The sequence below is a fragment of the Cervus canadensis genome, chromosome 12 (genome assembly GCF_019320065.1).
Source record: "Cervus canadensis isolate Bull #8, Minnesota chromosome 12, ASM1932006v1, whole genome shotgun sequence".
Taxonomy (NCBI): Eukaryota; Metazoa; Chordata; class Mammalia; order Artiodactyla; family Cervidae; genus Cervus; species Cervus canadensis.
Window position 1 is genome coordinate 7,813,324 of NC_057397.1, and position 19,533 is coordinate 7,832,856.

Consider the following 19,533-nt stretch of genomic DNA (forward strand, 5'->3'; position numbering starts at 1 on the left):
CCTGATCACTGAACCTGCTGGAAAACTTCTGAGTAACTGGGCAAAGATGTTTGAAAATAGTAACTTTGCGGTGTTAGCAGACAGACAGTCTGAGCTACAGTTTTACGAATCTGTCTCACCCAGCTGAATCTGGGTGAAACGCGTCATGTTTACTGAATGTCCATCGCAGTTTTCGCTTTGGCTCATTCCACATTTTACACGCCACCAGGCTAAGGTGCAGGAAGGCACAGTGACAAGCAGCAGCTGCAGAAGCCAGTGTACCCGCGCTCAGGGCTAGCTTCCTGGGACACAGGGCCACGCCCAGGCTTCCCGCCAGCCAAGAGGGGTGCCTGGTCAGGAGTAAGTACCTAAGCTTTCTCGGGGTCTCTGCTTCAATGTGGCCACCCAAGAGGACCAAGATCTCACCTACAGCACCAGTGCTGGGCAAGAACTAGAAAATCCTTGCTGTCTGAGAGGAGCCCCAGATTCATTTCTAAGAAGGATGCCTTAGAAAGCATCAGTTCTTTCCTTCTTTCTCAGTAAGGAAAAGGTTCTACAAAAACTGACTCCCTAGAATCTCTTGATATTAATAAATATACCTCCCTATTTACAGGGTTTCAATATCCTCTCTGTGTTTGAAACAAGGCATCTATCAATGTCAGCTAGTTGGTTTTCAACCAGTTCATATACAGAGAGAATAAGGCAGTATTACTAGGATGAATCATCAGAAATTGTTGCTATTTAGCCTTCTGAACAGCAGAAATAATGCCATGTTAGTCAACCTAACATTTATCAGATGCTGCTCTTAGTAGAACAATGGCCTCCGAGGGCCTCCTGGATTAAAAGGTTAACATGATCCTAAAGAAAACACGCCAGAAAAGAAAAACACACTAAGAAACAGGAACCGAGGGGTTACGGTCATCTCCCCTCTACCAGACGCTAACTGTAGATCCGTTAACAGTATCAAGTGTGTTTTTCTAAATTGAATTGTAACTGACATACAAGGTTGTATTAGCTTCAGGTATACAACATAATAATTCATTATTTAGATACATCAATACTGTGAACTGACTGCCACAATGTCTGGTTAACACACCATCACACAGTCACTTTTTTTTTCTTGTAATGAGCACCTTTAAGACCTACTCTCCGAGCATCTTTTAGATATGCGACACTGCTAATAACTGCAGTCAGAGTGCTTCACGTCACATCCTCGGGACTTACTTGTAGCTGGAAGTCTGCACCTTGTGACCCTGCACCCATTTCACTCACCCCCATGTTCCACCTCCCGTTCTCTGTATCTATGAGCTTGCTGTTTTTTCGTTTTCTTTTCATATAAGTGAGGTCATACAGTATTTATCTTTCTCCATCTGACTTCACTGAGTACACGTCCTCAAGACTCATCCATGTTGTTGCAAATGGAAAGATTTCCCTCGTTTTACAGCTGAGTCATATTCCAGTGTGTATGTGTGTGTGTGTGTCTAAAGCACGCCTCCTTTCCAGTCTGTGTGTATGTGTGCGTGTGCCTAAAGCACGCCTCCTTTCCAGTCTGTGTGTGTGTATGTGTGTGTGTGTCTAAAGCACACCTCCTTTTCAGTCTGTGTGTGTGTGCGTGCGTGTGTCTAAAGCATGCCTCCTTTCCAGTCTGTGTGTGTGTGTGTGTGCACGTATGTCTAAAGCATGCCTCCTTTCCAGTCTGTGTGTGTGTGCGTATGTCTAAAGCATGCCTCCTTTCCAGTCTGTGTGTGTGTGTGCATGTGCCTAAAGCACGCCTCCTTTCCAGTCTGTGTGTATGCGTGTGTGTCTAAAGCATGCCTCCTTTCCAGTCTGTGTGTGTGTGCGCGTGTGCCTAAAGCACGCCTCCTTTCCAGTCTGTGTGTGTGCGTGTGCCTAAAGCACGCCTCCTTTCCAGTCTCTGTGTATGTGTGTGTGTCTAAAGCACGCCTCCTTTCCAGTCTGTGTGTGTGTGTGTGTGTCTAAAGCACGCCTCCTTTCCAGTCTGTGTGTGTGTCTGTGTCTAAAGCACACCTCCTTTCCAGTGTGTGTGTGTCTAAAGCATGCCTCCTTTCCAGTCTGTGTGTGTGCATGTGCCTAAAGCATGCCTCCTTTCCAGTCTGTGTGTGTGTGTGTGTGTGTGTGTGCGTGTGTGTCTAAAGCACGCCTCCTTTCCAGTCTGTGTGTGTGTGTGTGTGTGTGTGTGTGTGCGTATGTCTAAAGCATGCCTCCTTTCCAGTCTCTGTGTGTGTGCGTATGTCTAAAGCATGCCTCCTTTCCAGTCTGTGTGTGTGTGTGCGTGTGTGCCTAAAGCACGCCTCCTTTCCAGTCTGTGTGTGTGTGCCTAAAGCACGCCTCCTTTCCAGTCTGTGTGTGTGTGTGTGTGCCTAAAGCACGCCTCCTTTCCAGTCTGTGTGTGTGTGTGTGTGCGTGTGTGTCTAAAGCACGCCTCCTTTCCAGTCTGTGTTTGTGTGTATGTGTGTGTGTGTGTCTAAAGCACGCCTCCTTTTCAGTCTGTGTGTGTGTGCATGCGTGTCTAAAGCACGCCTCCTTTCCAGTCTGTGTGTGTGCGTGTGTGTGTGTGTGTGCATGTGTCTAAAGCATGCCTCCTTTCCAGTCTCTGTGTGTGTGAGTATGTCTAAAGCATGCCTCCTTTCCAGTCTGTGTGTGCGCGTGTGCCTAAAGCATGCTTCCTTTCCAGTCTGTGTGTGTGCGTGTGCCTAAAGCACGCCTCCTTTCCAGTCTGTGTGTATGTGTGTGTGTCTAAAGCACGCCTCCTTTCCAGTCTCTGTGTATGTGTGTGTGTCTAAAGCATGCCTCCTTTCCAGTGTGTGTGTGTCTAAAGCATGCCTCCTTTCCAGTCTGTGTGTGTGTCTGTGCGTGCCTAAAGCACGCCTCCTTTCCAGTCTGTGTGTGTGCGTGTGCCTAAAGCACGCCTCCTTTCCAGTCTGTGTGTGTGCGTGTGCCTAAAGCACGCCTCCTTTCCAGTCTGTGTGTGCGTGTGTCTAAAGCACGCCTCCTTTCCAGTCTCTGTGTGTGTGTGTGTGTGTGTGTGTCTAAAGCACACCTCCTTTCCAGTGTGTGTGTGTCTAAAGCATGCCTCCTTTCCAGTCTGTGTGTGTGCCCGTGCCTAAAGCACGCCTCCTTTCCAGTCTGTGTGTATGCGTGTGTGTCTAAAGCACGCCTCCTTTCCAGTCTGTGTGTGCGTGTGTCTAAAGCACTCCTCCTTTCCAGTCTGTGTGTGTGTGTGTTTGTGTGTGTGTGTCTAAAGCACACCTCCTTTTCAGTCTGTGTGTGTGTGCGTGCGTGTCTAAAGCATGCCTCCTTTCCAGTCTGTGTGTGTGTGTGTGTGTGTGCACGTGTGTCTAAAGCATGCCTCCTTTCCAGTCTGTGTGTGTGTGTGTGAGTGTGGCTAAAGCACGCCTCCTTTCCAGTCTGTCTGTGCGTGTGTGCCTAAAGCACGCCTCCTTTCCAGCCTGTGTGTATGTGCGCGTGTGCCTAAAGCACGCCTCCTTTCTAGCCTCCTTACACGGGTCCAGACGAGGGGGATACTCTCCATGCCGAGGCCAGGACTGAGAGGCTAAGTGACTGCTGAGCCAGGCACTTCTGTGCTCACCACGGGAACGGGAATGATGACTAAATTAAGTGCTCCTGGGAGGGGCCTAGGAAACCACTCTATTACTCTGAAGTAGCGATACTTAACTGTGGATCTCGTAACATTTCTAGTCCTGAAATTAGATTTCTACTGTGAATTATACTCAAATAAGCTGAAATCTGGCTATCTTATTTGCGACATAATTTTACATTTACAGAAGAGCTGTAAAGACAGTGCAGAATCCCCATCGACTGCCCCACCCCACCCCACACCCTGAAGTTAACAACCCACATGACACTGGCACATCTGTTAGATAAGAAACCAGCGCTGCCAGGAGCCCTCACTGAAACCTTTCTGTCTGCCCACCGCTGCCCCCGCTGCTCCAGGCCCCCACGCCACACTTACATCCCCCTACCCCCAGCTGCCACAGCTCCTTGAAACTTCTGGAATAATAATCAGAATTTTGTAGACAGTTCCGTCATGTTGCACTGACTTAAGTTTTACTGGTCTGGTGTTTTTTAAAATATGCCTCTGGCACTAAGATCAAAGAAAGAGAAGTTTTAAATATCTTATAAATTATTCTTAATAATCAGCACATACACCCCAATCATGTTTGCCATCAGTCAATCAATCATAGCTTAAGTTACATCAAATATAAGGTAAACTTTTGACACTTCAGTGTCAGCATTAAGTACAAAGGATCTTCTGAAAACCCAGATATGCAGGGGACTGGCATATAACACAAAGAGGCTCTTGGAGAAGCAAATGTTAACTGATCAGGCCACTCTATAGGTGGGAGAAACAAGAAGCTGCAGCATGGGGGCCTCTCACCTTAGCGACACTTATATCACAGCACCTGAGGCCTGCACCTGGGGTGGCCTGTTTGGAGTGTGAGGACCCGTTTTGAAAGTAGGATAACTTCTTGGACTCCCAAATGCCAGCAGTCATACCTCTTGGGGTAACTGCTTATCTGTACACAGCTCTGAGCAGACTCTGCACAATTCTGAGGCCGCCCCGGGACTCACACTTGACCACTGGAGGGAATAGCAATGTGACACAGCCACTTTCACACCCGTTCCTGCTTTCCAAGGCTACGCTGGGCAATGCGCTCTTCTGCCCAGTGACAGGGCAGACGCCCTGAAGAACGGTGTCTGACATTCAGGAGCGTCTCCCCTCCAGTCCACCCAGCAAAGGGCAGACGGGCGCACAGGGCAGGCTGCTGTGCCCCATGCAACTCAAGATCACTGGGTCAGAACCTTCACCAAGGCAGGCTGGCTCCAGAGCCAGCTTTCTGAACCACTGTGCTTGGGCCTCAGTGGATGGGACGGTGTCCACATGGCTGCCCCAGTGTGGAACGTGACCTCTGTGACACAAAGTCACAGCAGCAACAGCCACAGTTCCACAGTTTATAAATTACACAGTGACAGGTACTCGTGTTATGTGTGTGTGACCCCTGGGTCGGGAAGATCCCTGGAGGAGGAAATGGCAACCCACTCTAGTATTCGCGCCTGGGAAAGCCCATGGACAGAGGAGCCTGGCGGGCTACAGTCCACAGGGTTGCAAAGTCAGACACGACTGAGCAACTAACACACACACTGATGTGCACACACACCCTGAAGTGCTAAGTAACCATACCAACCCTACAAAATACTATTTCCTTTGTTGTGGAAGTGAGAAACCAGATCCAAAACCATGAGGCTGGGAAACGGCAGCGCTCCTCTGAGCTGGACTCTAACTTGACACACACTCAACCGTGTTCTGAAGGGCTGGGAAGCCACACATCACGTCCCCGGTGTCCCCTCCCCTGTGGTGGGAGCTGCAAACAGAGACAGGAGCTGGCACTCTGCAAGAAGCTACTAGCACGAAGGAACGTCCACCAGTCAAGAGAAGACAGACCTTCAGAGTGCATGTCTGTGCAAGCAAGCACACACGTGCGCGCACACACACAGAGTTGTGCCTGTGGCTGCTTCACCTGCTGCTTCTTCTCTGAGTTGAACCTGAGACTGTAAAGACTGAGGTGATGTGTTCACCACTGTGAACACAACGCTCCTGGTTTTGTACTTAGCTGAGTGCACACACAATCAAGATACAAAACGGTTTTCTGGGAGAAAGCTACACCTTTAAAAGCCTACTTTCCATGAATATGACTAGAGTAACTGTCAGCTTCTTACATTAAGACTTTTACAGGTAAGAGGGAAAACCGCGTGGCACGGAGGAGGTATCTGCCTAACATGGTCATCTGATTATGACAAAGAAGATGCTAATTACCTTGACTGAATCCAGTAAACTCCTAGGGAAAAACCGCTTCAAACCAACATCTTTCCTGAAATACATAAAGAAGTGAATTAACAAATAATACCACCAAATCAGTATATATAATGACACTGTTGCAAGAACATAAAAGAAGTTTAAATTATTTATCCTTTCACACATGGTATTCAAGAAGGAAATACATATATTAAAGCTCCAAATGACTAGCATAGTCATGGAACAGTTGGGACAAGTAATTTTCTAGATGTGTGCAGAAAACATTGAGACAAGTTGGTTTAGGCAGAAAATCTTTTTGTAACCCTTAACTATTGCAAACTCTCTAAAATACTGCCTCTTTTACAATGTGTAAATAAACTGGGTTTTTTTTTTAACACTCTCTGAAAGTTAGCCTTATGAACCTCAATTCCAGCTGGGTAATGCTATATTTGTATAGAAAGTAGGCTGGCCTGATTAGAAAAAGATTTTAGTTATGCCAGGGATGCTTAAATACCTTAGATTAATCCTAAAATCTGATGATCCTTAAAAATAAACATTAGTCAATGTTTAAAATCTAAGTTTCACACAGAAAGCAAAACAAAGAGAAATTAAGTGATTGGCCTAAGATCAAAAAACTGAATGTGAGGACATGTTGGAAGTCCCAGTGATTTTCTTTAGATCAGGCTACAAAATCAACCATTAATAACAAGTGCCTCACGGCAGTCTGACCGAGAAAACAGGTGGAGAGAATGGCTACTTCTCATGGGAAAGACTGAAGGCTAAAGAAGAAGGGGATGACAGAGGATGAGATGATGGGACGGCATCACCGACTCAATGCACAGGAATTTGAGGAAACTCCAGGAGACAGTAAAGGACAGAGGAGCCTGAAGTGCTGCAGTCCCATAGGGTCACAAAAAGTCTGACATGACTGAGCAACTGAAAAACAAAGTTTCTACTTATTGATACTTTGGATACTAAGTGAACCAGGCTTTTCGGCCACTAGGTGGCAATCATGCTAGTAAAATGAAGCAAAGCCTCTGGACATGAAAGATTATCAGGAGACAGAAAATACAAAAGGATCATGGAGAAAAGTGAAATACAGGTATCTTTTGCATTAAAAAAATAAAATGAATAAAAATATAACAAAACAAAACAAGGATGACTTCGCCCTTAACTGTAAGTGAGCAGGTACTACAAACCAAACGACAGAAAACAAGAGTTTATGTGGTTGACCCCATATCCAGACATGTAATCCCTTATTTCACACTTTACTAGTTAGAACCTAAACCAGCGAACTCCTTGCTAAGTCCTGGTATTCTATGATGATGATGATGGTGATGACGATGTTTAGCACATCCTTAGAAAATCCTTGCTCAGCTCCCATGATACACTGTTTACTGGTTTTACTGATCAGCAAACTCATGTAACTCTTGGCTTCCCATACATTCTTCTAATCACTCTTGCTTATAACTTCCCTTTCTTATCTTTTCAGATATGAACAAGGGGAAAGTGTCCACCCAAGTTCTTCCCTCTCTTGCTGCCTCCTAACAAGACAGGAACTTTGCATTCTAAGGATTTGGGAGCTAATCACTATGGGAAGTGGCAAAATAAGCACATAAAAGATAAACTAACACCCCGGAGCTACTCCTGAGCATTTTCTTCCCTGTTTCCCTTGTCAGGAACTTGCTTTATGCAGAGAGTTCTGCCCTGGAATTTCGGCTTTGCAGAAGGATGGATCTTAATGCCTGATGGATCTTAAAGGCTGTGACTTAATGCCTGTCGAGGCTGGGTGACAGCTATATGTGAAATGGGGATGCTAATTCCTACTGACAACAGTGGTGCTGAGAGGAAATGAGGAAGTGTTAAGGACCCAGAACCCTATGGGGGCGGTTTCCCCTCCTCTGGAAATACCACGGCTGCCCCTGCTGGCTGGTGAGAGTCTAGTCTACGTGCTGACCAGCCGTGGTCTTGAGCAGAGGCAGGTGTGACCTGATGCTGCCAAGAGCAGAATGGGGAGGAAGGGGGGGACACAGGCAGGTGGGCGGGTGGACAGCAGACTCGGGAGGTGCTCTGGGAAAGGTGATAAGGGAAGGCTGATGCACGGAGATGGGGAAGGCCAGGGCCAGCTTTGGGAGGCCCAAGGCTGGAAAAACTTTATTCACACATGTTAAGTGAAAGTGGAAGTCGCTCAGTCGTATGCAACTCTTCGCAACCCCATGGACTCTACAGTCCTTGGAATTCTTCAGGCCAGAACACTGGAGTGGGTAGCCTTTCCCTTCTCCAGGGGTTCTTCCCAACCGAGGGTCTCCTACATTGCAGGCGGATTCTTTACCAACTGAGCTATGAGGGAAGTCATTAAGCTTATTATAAATGAATTCTCATGTCAAGGATAAATTTGTTTCTCCTTGGCATTACTTCTGAGAAGATTCAGACCTTGTCTGTTGCTTTAACTAATTAATACTTCGCGGACATCATTCCTCTCAGATTTAAAGCTCAGGCAAAAAAGCAAACCAAAATCAACTTTAAAATATAACTATAATGCATATTATCATACAGTATCCCTATCTTATCCTCACCCCCAAACTCTCAAGAATTGAGTATCATTAAGAATACCACTAAGGTCCCTTAACCTCTAAAACGATACCTTACCATCTCTTACAAATGGATAAATGTTAAAATCCTCTTAAGTTCAGGAGAAACTGCTGTTGCTTCCTAATACACCTCTCACCCGAGGCCACCCGGTGGCATCTACGGACGATGGATGGGCGGCAAGATTCAAGGGGCCTGGAGCCCTGGTGATGAGGACCACTGACTGCCTGGTACAAAGAGAAATAACCTTCTATACCGGTTAAGCCACTGTCAATCAATTCATGCCAAATCTGTGAGCTTTCCCTGCATCAATATATTATCACAGGCAGCTAAAGAAAGCACTAGATCAAAAAAAAAAAGAAAGAAAGCACTAGATCACTACTGACAAGAAGGACAATTAAAAAAAGAAATGAAAACAATGCACAATTAGAATTAACCTTGGCTAATTTTAAATCACAGATTTATTTACTGAGGAAATACCGATGGAATATCTAATAAGCAGGAGATACTGCTAAGTGCCAGAAATACCAGCAGCTCCCTACATCAACACAGCTTAGTCTAACAAAGAAGAAACAGTTACACAAACGACTACAGCAAGACATCTTTCTTTCAAAAGCAAACCACTTCATGAGGAAATGAGCAGAACTGAAAGTTACGTGACTTACTTAAAATACGTTCACAGTACAATTCTGTACTGTGGAGAAGAATCATCGGTACCTAAGTCTTGCTTCTACAATGTCACATTAGGAACCATAATTCTAACACTGTATTATTAGCTTATTTTGGTTTCATCTGTCATTGTTAGCAATGCCATCTTTAAGCTGGGTAACCAAACATTTTTCTTAACACATCCCATCTGACTCCTGTCTCTGATTTATAAGAGACATAAGTAAAAGAACTGTCTGTGTGCACTCCAGAATGTGCCCTTGCACTGTGAGACCCCAGGAGGCCAAGTTTTGGGGTTGGGGGCTGGGGTTCCCCTCTGCCTACAGAAAAGGCACCGTGATTCTTCCCGAGTGGGAAAGACATAGAAAGAAACACTGATCAACTCTTTAGTTGGTTTAAAGAAAAAGTACAAAAAGTTTTAGATTGTGTTTTTCCCACTCTCCAAAGTTGGGGCAGATTTTTTTTTTTCATAATTGAAAATAGCTATTTTGAAATGTGGTAAAGTTGAAGGTTCACTACGTTATAAATTACTGAGATTGTCCATAAACTTTCTGGCAAAACTAAGAAGCTATATGGACTATTTCAGTTTTTCTCCTTATGGGCAAGGAAAAAGAGAACCCAGGATAAACTAATAAAGAATAAGTAACATTCTGCACTCGTGTGTAATTCTTTTCCATACTGAGAAAAAATATTTACACTTCTAAGTGACTCTAGGCTACTAGCAAAACCAGTAGGAAGGGCGGTGCTGAGCCACCGGACGCCCTGGCTACCCATCCTCAGTGACCACCGCCTCAGTGAGCACAGAGCACCACTCCCGGCCACACCCTGACCCCAGCCCTGGAAGGGCCTATCAACAGCTGCAGTAGAGGATAGAGCCCAGAGGCCGGCTGCAGCGGGAGGGCGGGGCGGCAGGGCCCCGGCGGCGGAAGATGGCGGAGCTCGGCAAGAAGTACCGCATGTACTGCCTGGCCGAGCTGAGCCCGCTGCACGTCCGCTGCACCGAGTGCCAGGACATTGTAAGGTACAGTTCCGGCGAGGCAGAAAAGGAAAGACGGCCTCAACAGAGGTAGGTTACCTTTACTGAGGCAAGGAGGGGCGACAGTCGGCCTAACGACCCACCAGGCTGAGCGCCGAGAGGGATCAGGGAGGCTTCATACTTATAGGGAGGTTTGTGGAAGCGATAAGGGAAACGTCAATCAGGCGGGATATTTTGAGTATTCTTTTGTTGAGATGACACTTGTAGTTGGGCAGGGGGTGATAAGTCTTCTGGGCGGGTGTAGGGAGTGGTAGGTTTCCGGACAGGGGGTGGTAAGTCCCAGATAGATGCAACTGGCCTGGAGCATCAGGATGGAACTAAAGTTATGCTTTGTTTCCTCCGAAGTTAGATGATTCAGCAAGGGGCCTTTGAGACTGTTGTTCTCTTTTCTAGGCCCGAAAGACTCCTTCAGACATCGAGCTGTGCCCCGAGTGCTTCTCCGCCGGCGCCGAGATCGGCCACCACCGCCGCTACCACGGCTACCAGCTGGTGGACAGCGGGCGCTTCACGCTCTGGGGGCCCGAGGCCAAGGAGGGCTGGACCAGCCGCGAGGAGCAGCTGCTGCTGGATGCCATGGAGCAGTTCGGCTTCGGGAACTGGGAGGACATGGCAGCTCATGTCTGCGCTTCCTGGACCCGCCAGGAACTGATGGAGCATTACTTAAGCATGTACATCCACAGAAACCTGGGGAAGGCCTGCATCCCCGACACCATCCCCAACCGGGTGACCGACCACACCTGCCCCAGTGGGGGCCCCCTCTCTCCCAGCCTTACCACCCCCTTGCCTCCCCTAGACATCTCGGCGGCCGAGCAGCAGCAGCTGGGCTACATGCCGCTGCAGGACGACCAGGAAATCGAGTACGACAAGGACGCCGAGACCCTCATCAGCGGGCTCTCGGTCTACTACAATGAAGACGATGTGGAGATTGAGCTGAAGCCCACGCACGTGGACATGTACGTGCGCAAGCTCCGTGAGCGGCAGCGGCGCAAGAACATCGCGCGCGCGACTACAACCTGGTGCCCGCCTTCCTGGGCAAGGACAAGAAGGAGAAGGAGCGGGCAGCGCGGCGCAAGGTCACCAAGGAGAAGGAGCTGCGGCTGAAGCTGCCGCCGCTCTACCAGTTCATGTCGTGCAAGGAGTTCGACGACCTGTTCGAGAACATGCACAAGGAGAAGATGCTGCACACCAAGATACGCGAGCTGCAGTGCTACCGGCACAACGGCATCACCAAGATGGAGGAGTCGGCCGAGTCCGAGGCAGCCCGGCACAAGCGCGAGAAGCGCAAGGAGAACAAGGCGCGGCGGTGGCGGGGGGCGCCAAGCGCGGCAAGGAGGAGGGCCGGGACGGCGAGTTCTCGGGCATCGAGCACCTGCCGGGCTTCGAGCTCCTGTCGGACCGCGAGAAGGTTCTGTGCAGCTTGCTGAACCTGAGCCCCGCACGCTACGTGACCGTGAAGACCATCATCATCAAGGACCACCTGCAGAAGCGCCAGGGCATCCCCTCCAAGAGCCGCCTGCCCAGCTACCTGGACAAAGTCCTCAAGAAGAGGATCCTGAACTTCCTCAAAGAGAGCGGGTGGATATCCAGGGACGCCTCCTGAAGCCCGCCGCCCGGAGTGCCCAGGATGGACGGATGGACGGGTGGACGGTCGCCGCGAGAGCCACACCGACAGCGAAGAGGGGGAAAAAAAAAAAAATCTTTGTGAGCCAAAACGAAATGGGGTGGGCGGGAGGGGGAGAGGAAACGCTTTTGTTTGTTGCTTTTGTTTGTTTGTCCCCTATTGTTGCTTTTTAAACAAATCAAGTTCTTTTTTTAGGGTATCAATTCTTTTTATGGTCCTCTGAAGAAGCAATAGTAACAGTCGGATCAAGGGGAAGACAAAACCCGTGTATATTTTAACTGAACCCCTAAACGTAGTACTTTAAGATGAGGATTTGCCTTTAAGTGTTCAGTGTGGACATATGATGATGAGATCGGGAAATTTACTTTTTTTGTTGCTTCCCAGTGGTACAGGACTGTGAGATGGGTGGAGAGAAGCCCTTCCCTGCTGGCCGCCGGCTCACTCCCGTGACCTAAGCTCCGCGCGGCTGCCCTGTGGCGGGCAGGTGGCACTTTAGGCAGAGGGCACGGGCCAGGCAGGAGAAGAGGCCGGGGAAGGGAGGGATGGGCATCCCTAGGGACTGGCCTGGAGGAAGCTGGTGTTGAATGGTTTGGCCAAATTGAGCTTCCCCACGGTGGCTGGCGGTGGCGCTTTGAGGGAGCTCACTGTGGTGTCTGCGGGGGATGTGGGGCCTCCTCCCCTGGAGGTGCTTGTTGCTGCGCTTAGAACTTGGCTGTGTGTTTTACTTGGAAGAACTCATTTTAAATGAAGTTCACCGAGAGTTGGGAGTTCTGGGTTTTGGGTCAGCTCCTTCCAAGGTTCTCACCCCAGTGGCAAGCCCCTCTTTCTCTGAGACTGGCCACATGTCTTGTCTTGTGTGGTGACAGGCGCTGGGCTAGGCGAGAGGGACCCCTGTGGCCCGGAGGCCCAGGCACTGCTTCTCGGGGCCGCCGCCTTGAGCCAGACTCCGGCGTGGCTCTGCCCAGCCGGGTTCAGAGGGGCTCTCAGGGGTGCCCTCATGACAGGCACAGTGCCTTCCGCCGGAACCTGAGGAGTCGCGTGTCCTCCAGCTGCCCGGGGCTCTCGTGTCCAAGGCCCTGCTGTAGGGTCAGTGGAGTGGCCAGACCCCAGTGCCCCTCCAGTCGTCCTGGGGCGCATCCTGCCTCTCACCCCTCGTAGCTGCCAGACTGTTTACCTCCCAGAATGCTTGGGCTTGAAGTTACACTGAAGTGAAGGTATTTGAGAAAGAAAAAAATAAAAACCTCATCATTTCCAAGGACGGCTTAATTATGGTGCCTTTTCCTTTCACATCCTTCTGTCTGTCCCCTAGGGTGAACTTGCAGCATTAAATATACACTTCAAGTATATTGGGGGCTTCCCTGGTGACTCAGATGGTAAAGAACCCAGCTGCAATGCAGGAGACCTGGGTTCAATCCCTGGGTCGGGAAGATCTGGAGAAGGGAATGGCAACCCATTCCAGTATTCTTGCCTTGGAGAACCGCCACAGACAGAGGAGCCTTGGCAGGCCACCGTCCACGGAGTTGCAAAGAGTCGGACGCGACTGAGTGCCGGATGCTCAAACATGTCCATGGCTATAGGTGTAAACCGCGTCGCATGCTGGCAGAGCAGCACTCCCCACGACCTGACCGCAAGCCCGGGACCTCTCTGACTGGAAAGTAGCGGGCGGTGGTGTCAGTCTTGAGCGCCGTCGCCCGCAGGGTAACCACGGCTGATGAAAGTGTGGACACGGTCTGTGCCGAGCAGAGGCGGAGAAGGTGCTACGTCCCTCCAGGGGTTCTCAGCCAGGGTTCCTGGAGCAGCAGCGCAGCGCCCCCCGGGGAATCCGCTAGCGCTTCAGGGACTTGGGCCCCCCCAGGCCTCGGACACGCAGGGTGGGCCTCGCAGGTCACTGGGACGCGGGCTGAAGTCTGAGAACTGTGGGCTTTAGCCACTCCAGTGTGACCGATTTTCTACATCAGATTCCTAGTTTGGTGAGGTTTTAAATTTAAGTCTTATTTTTATACAAAATGATTGCCAGACTTTCACTAAGCTTGAGAAGCAAAAGCTCCCTATAAAATGTGCATGGCCCCGGCCCAGAGCTGTCAAACGAGAAGTTCTGTGCTTAAGCAGGTTTTCAGTGTGTGTGTCTTTTCTCGATTGTATGAAGAATTTATTTAGGCTTGACTGTTTTTAAACACCATAATGAATGTATAATTTATGTTAAAAGTGTGAACCCTTTGTTACATGGGAAAAGTAATTTTATGATTGGTTGCCTCTTGTCCCATCAACTCCAGCTATTACTGTTGCATTAGTCCTGTCCGTGCTGTTTACTCGGAGCCTTTAAATTTCTGTATTTAATTCTTATGATAAATGAGTCACCATGATTCCATGGAATTAGGTCTTTTCAAAACTAAAACTCTCTCGAGTCAGAAGATAATCAGCTGTTCAGAACGATGCTCTGGATGGCCAGCATTCCGAGAATGTATTCAGACCGAAACTCTGCCTACCGCCTTTTTCCCTTTTAAACAGGTTGAGAACCAAAAAAAAAAAAAAAAAAGAAGAAGATAGAACCCAGGAAACAGTACAGAGAAAAGACCACAATTAGATTAGCATTGTGAATACAGTGATGACGCTGTGAAAGTGCTGCACTCAACATGCCAGCAAATTTGGAAAACTCAGCAGTGGCCACAGGACTGGAAAAGGTCAGTTTTCATTCCAACTCCAAAGAAAGGCAATGCCAAAGAATGCTCAAACTACCGCACAATAGCACTCATCTCACATGCTAGTAAAGTAATGCTCAAAATTCTCCAAGCCCGGCTTCAACAGTATGTGAACCGTGAACTTCCAGATGTTCAAGTTGGATTTAGAAAAGCCAAAGGAACCAGAGATCAAATTGCCAACATCCATTGGGTCATCCAAAAAGCAAGAGAGTTCTAGAAAAACATCTGCTTTACTGACTATGCCAAAGGTTTTGACCCTGTGGCTGTGGAAAACTCTTCAAGAGACCACCTGACCTGCCTCCTGAGAAATCTGTATGAAGGTCAAGAAGCAACAGTTAGAACTGGACAGGGAACAACAGACTGGTACCAAATCGGGAAAGGAGTACATCAAGGCTGTATATTGTCACCCTGCTTATTTAATTTATATGCAGAGTACATCATGAGAAATGCCGGGCTGGATGAAACACAAGCTGGAATCAAGATTGCTGGGAGAAATATCAATAACCTCAGATACGCAGATGACACCACCTTTATGGCAGAAAGCGAAGAAGGACTAAAGAGCCTCTTGATGAAAGTGAAAGAGGAAAGTGAAAAAGTTGGCTTAAAACTCAACATTCTGAAAACTAAGATCATGGCATCTGGTCCCATCACCTCATGGCAAATAGATGGGGAAACAATGGAAACAGTGACAGACTTTATTTTTGGGGGGTCCAAATCCATTGCAGATGGTGACTACAGTCATGAAATTAAAAGACGCTTGCTCCTCAGAAGAAAAGTTATGACCCACCTAGAGAGCATGTTAAAAAGCAGAGACATTACTTTGTCAACAAAGGGCCATCTAGTCAAAAGCTGTGGTTTTTCCAGTAGTCATGTATGGATGTGAGAGTTGCACTATAAAGAAAGCGGAGTGCCAAAGAATTGATGCTTTTGAACTGTGGTGTTGGAGAAGACTCCTGAGAGTCCCTTGGACTGCAAAGAGATCCAACCAGTCCATCCTAAAGGTGTAAATCAGTCCTGAATATTCATTGGAAGGACTGATGCTGAAGCTGAAACTCCAATACTTTGGCCACCTGATGCGAAGAACTGACTCATCTGAAAAGACCATGATGCTGGGAAAGATTGAAGCGGGGCGGAGAAGGGGATGACAAAGGATGAGATGGTTGGATGGATCACCGACTCGATGGACATGAGTTTTAGCAAGCTGCAGGGGTTGGTGATGGACAGGGAAGCCTGGCATGCTGCAGTCCATGGGGTTCCAAAGTTTGACACGACTTAGCGACTGAACTGTGAATAGAGTAAAGCTACCTTCCAAGAATAATGCAAAATAAAGGAAATGACAAGATGACAAAAGCAGAATTTCACCACCAAAGACACATTAAAAAAGAAATTCTTAAACAATGTGCTTAAGAAAAAGGGCCCTGCTATCAGAAGACAGGCTGAGCTCCAAGACAGTGTTCAGCCAACACAGTGATAAACAAGCAGGCCTGCAGGGCTCCTCCCGACACACCCACAGAGCTGGAGGCAGAAGAGAGCCTACAGGTGGGGATGCGGCGCCTGGGCTGAGCAGGCACCCAGGGAGGTTCAGTCCTGCCGCTCAGGCCCTGGCTCTCACCAGAAGCCCCCACCCCCACCGCCGCCAGAGCCCCCTCAGCAGCCACCTGGGGGCTTCAGGAAGCAGATGGAGACAGTCCAGCCCCCCACAGTCACTGTCAGATACAGAACACAAAACGGCTGGCATGAAAAGTTTGAAGAAATAAATGGCACAATCCTTATCTGTCCTTATTTAATTTGTTAAGAGGCACAACATATGGAACATGTGTATCCATAAACACACAACCACAAATATTTAGTACACCATGTTAATATATTAGGTTCAAAAGTCAAGTGATGAATTCAAACTAAAACAAGACAGACCGCCCCAGGTGTTAACTCACTTGTCACAACTGATTAAAAAAGGCGCCTGTAATTGCAAAAATAACTACCCCAGCTACTACCACTAGCCATCACCTCAAATGGTTCCACCTGCTCAAGACTAACTCCCCCAAACATCCACCTCTACTTTTATTTTAAATGAGCATACCTCCCCTGTAAAACCTTGTTTCCAAAATGACGGCAGATTACATTTTCACAGTGTGACACAGCTTGGCTGACCTGCCATGTCAAGTCTTATGGACAACCTTTCACTTCACTGCAGTAACATCCTCCGAACAGCACAAGGATTTCAGTAATAATATGGCAGGAAAAGGTGCTAGCAAAAAGTTGCACCATTGCTAATGAAAATAAAACTGGAAATAACAAATACCAACAATTTTTGCTGAATTAATTATCCACAGACAATTTGCAGAACTTTCAGCCTCCCAAGACATAAGCCCCACTTTGTCTTTTATGCATTTTAAACAATCTAATGGTGTAATGCCCACTAATTTCACTACTGGGAAAATGTTCAGTTATCCTAAATACTCTGATACACAAGCAACAAATAACTCCCATATTTTAACTAAGCAAAAAAAAAAAAAAAAAACTTAATAAACTTAGAGAAAACAAATAAAAACAATTCAGTGTAAATTAGAAGTGAAACTCCATCCCAATATGGTTAAATCTACAGAGACAGAAAAGTTTATTATTTATGTGTTAACAAGTCCAAGACCATTAGCCTTAAGACATTTATCAACAAATTTAAATGTTTGCTAACTCAATTAATGATTAATGTCATCAAGAATTCTTTTCTTAATAAAACCTTCCGCTTTCAGATATAAAAATTTTAGACACAGTACTGTTTAGATTCAATAATAGTTTTTTTTTTTAAGTAAGATAACTAAGTAGATAAACTAATAAAATATAAGTCTGAAAAATGACTCGACTCTGAACATGCACAGGCAGACCTGAACGCCACACTTACTCCAGCACTTCGTAGTTAGACTTCTTCTCCAGGGCGTTGCCGCGCATCTCCCAGTACGATCGCCTGAAGCAGAGAAGAGAGACACTCACAGATCTGCCTGGAGAGCGTCTGCCATGTTAAATGACTAAAAACAACTGCACAGCTCAGTCACAAACATTCTGACAAACTACCAGTAAACAATAAACTTGATTCTCCGCATTACTCCTCCTTCATCAGGCAGCATATATCAATTAACACACTGAAGGAAAGGATCCAAGTTTGCTTTCCAAGAGAAAACTGTAAAGGAGGAGACCAGTGAGAGATCGCTCCCGCCCCGAGCCCCCAACTCCGGGATATAAAATTAAGGTTGAAAACAAATGTTAATGAAGTTGCTGAGAGTTATACTTAATGATCTGTGAGTCTTACAGGAACTGTTATTTCATAACCTTATACAATATAAAAAACAGGGATCTCCTGGGAAAATTATCACTGTTTTGAGTACACATAATCAACTTTTAGCTAATTTTACCAACTCATCTTAAACTGGCAGCCTGGGATAAATTTTAATTAAAATTTTATCTGACAAAGGTAGAAATATTCTTTTATTCAAAGTTTAAAATGGTGGCACAGAATATATGACAAATGCTACCAGAAATAAGAAACGCATTCTCAGCTTCCCATTCCCCACAATGGCCATTAGACACAGGTGATGGTTCACGTTCAAGTTTAAAGCAATAACACTGCACGTCTGAGTATTCGGTGTCCGCCTCAGCTGGTGGCTGGCACGGGGATCTCAGACACTTCCTTCACCACAGAAGGTTCTCCTGGGGAGCTCAGCCTTACACTTGCTTACACACTTGTGCTCTTATCATTCCATTCTAACTACCATGAAATATCATCTTAAAAGATTCTAGAATTAGCAATTCAACCTAATTCAGAGTATTCTTAAATTTTACTGGTTTTTATTCAGTATGTTACTGATAATCTTTATGAGGAAAAGGAAAATACCTAGAAAAAAATAAAGGAAAACATTGCTGAATAAAGACCTTGATGTCTATGGTTATCTTCTTACCGTATTTCTAGACAACCCAACTTAAGTGCAATGTCCTGGTCCACTTGGTCAGCGATCTCTAACATATAATCGCTCTTCACCTACAATAGAAAGGAATGAGTAAAACAGTGTCATTGTAAGAGTACACTGTAGACTTAGTAAATGTGTGCTGGGTGTCATCCCCATACTTCATACGCACTGTGTCCATAATGACACCTGATGCTGGGTGTGAAAGGAGCAATATCAGGAAACAGTGAGTCAGTCTTCTTTTATGAAGAACTTTTATCATCCGTGAGCACTTAAACGTCATCCGAATCACGGAACCTCAAGTGGCTCTCTATACCCTCCCATGTTGTTGAAGGTTCCTTTCCAGATAAACTTGTGTTCAAATTTTCCGAACTCAGACTGCAACCCCAGAAGCATTTCTGGACCTCAACACAGGAGCAAGGAAAACTGACATTGTTTCAAAATCCATTTAATCCTGCAACTGATGTGCTTCCACCTAACCATCAACTGTACCTCATGAACCTACAAAGTGACAACACGCTGAAGTGGGACGTGAAGAGAAGGTTCTAACAGAACGTGACAGCTGTCTTTCAAGCAATGACTGTGAGGGACTGAGGTCAGTATCTGAGGGTGCTTATCAGTGTGAAAGTATTTTCAAAGATGAGACACGTAAAATCTCACAGACGAGCATCAAGAGACCAACATCTGCAATTGACTTTGACGGTGGAGAGCACTCATTTTGAACCTCAGTTAGGTGAAATGTTACTTCTCCCCTCAAAAGGAACTCATTCTTCTTGTTAGTAGGCCTATCTTACAAAAAACTGCACTCCATTATTAAGTTATGAATTTCACCAGTACAGAACTCAGTGTAAATCAGTCTTGTCTCATTACATAAGTATTTCAGGATACCTTCCACTTTGCATCTTGATCCTCAATCCTAAAACATTCCCTCTCTGGCCCTTCCCAGAAAAAGAGTGCTGACCTCTGCTCTAGGAAAAATTCAAAAGAACCTCTTCTTGAATGACTGCTACCCAGCCTGTCAGTTCACCTACTCAAAAGATTTCTACTCCTCTGTTAACTACTCCGTCCACCTCGTACTGACAGCTCATCATGGTAACTCCCCTTGAAAAGACCCCAACTCCCCAATCTCCCTTAGCCCTTCATTTTAACTG

The 19,533-nt window shown here is 46.7% G+C and overlaps 1 protein-coding gene and 1 pseudogene across 22 annotated transcripts in view; one reads left to right on the top strand and one right to left on the bottom strand.

Moving 5' to 3' along the window:
• PTK2 (protein tyrosine kinase 2) overlaps window positions 1–19,533 on the bottom strand; it is a 206,076-nt gene that overhangs the window by 85,455 nt on the left and 101,088 nt on the right. For all 22 annotated transcript variants that reach the window (XM_043483576.1, XM_043483573.1, XM_043483570.1 and 19 more), the window contains 3 exons: window positions 18,377–18,456; window positions 17,326–17,388; window positions 5,837–5,891 (listed from right to left, as the gene is read on the bottom strand). In XM_043483576.1, the coding sequence (XP_043339511.1) occupies window positions 5,837–5,891; window positions 17,326–17,388; window positions 18,377–18,456 (198 nt within the window). The remainder of the gene's footprint in view (window positions 1–5,836; window positions 5,892–17,325; window positions 17,389–18,376; window positions 18,457–19,533) is intronic.
• LOC122451059 lies at window positions 10,000–11,706 on the top strand (annotated as a pseudogene).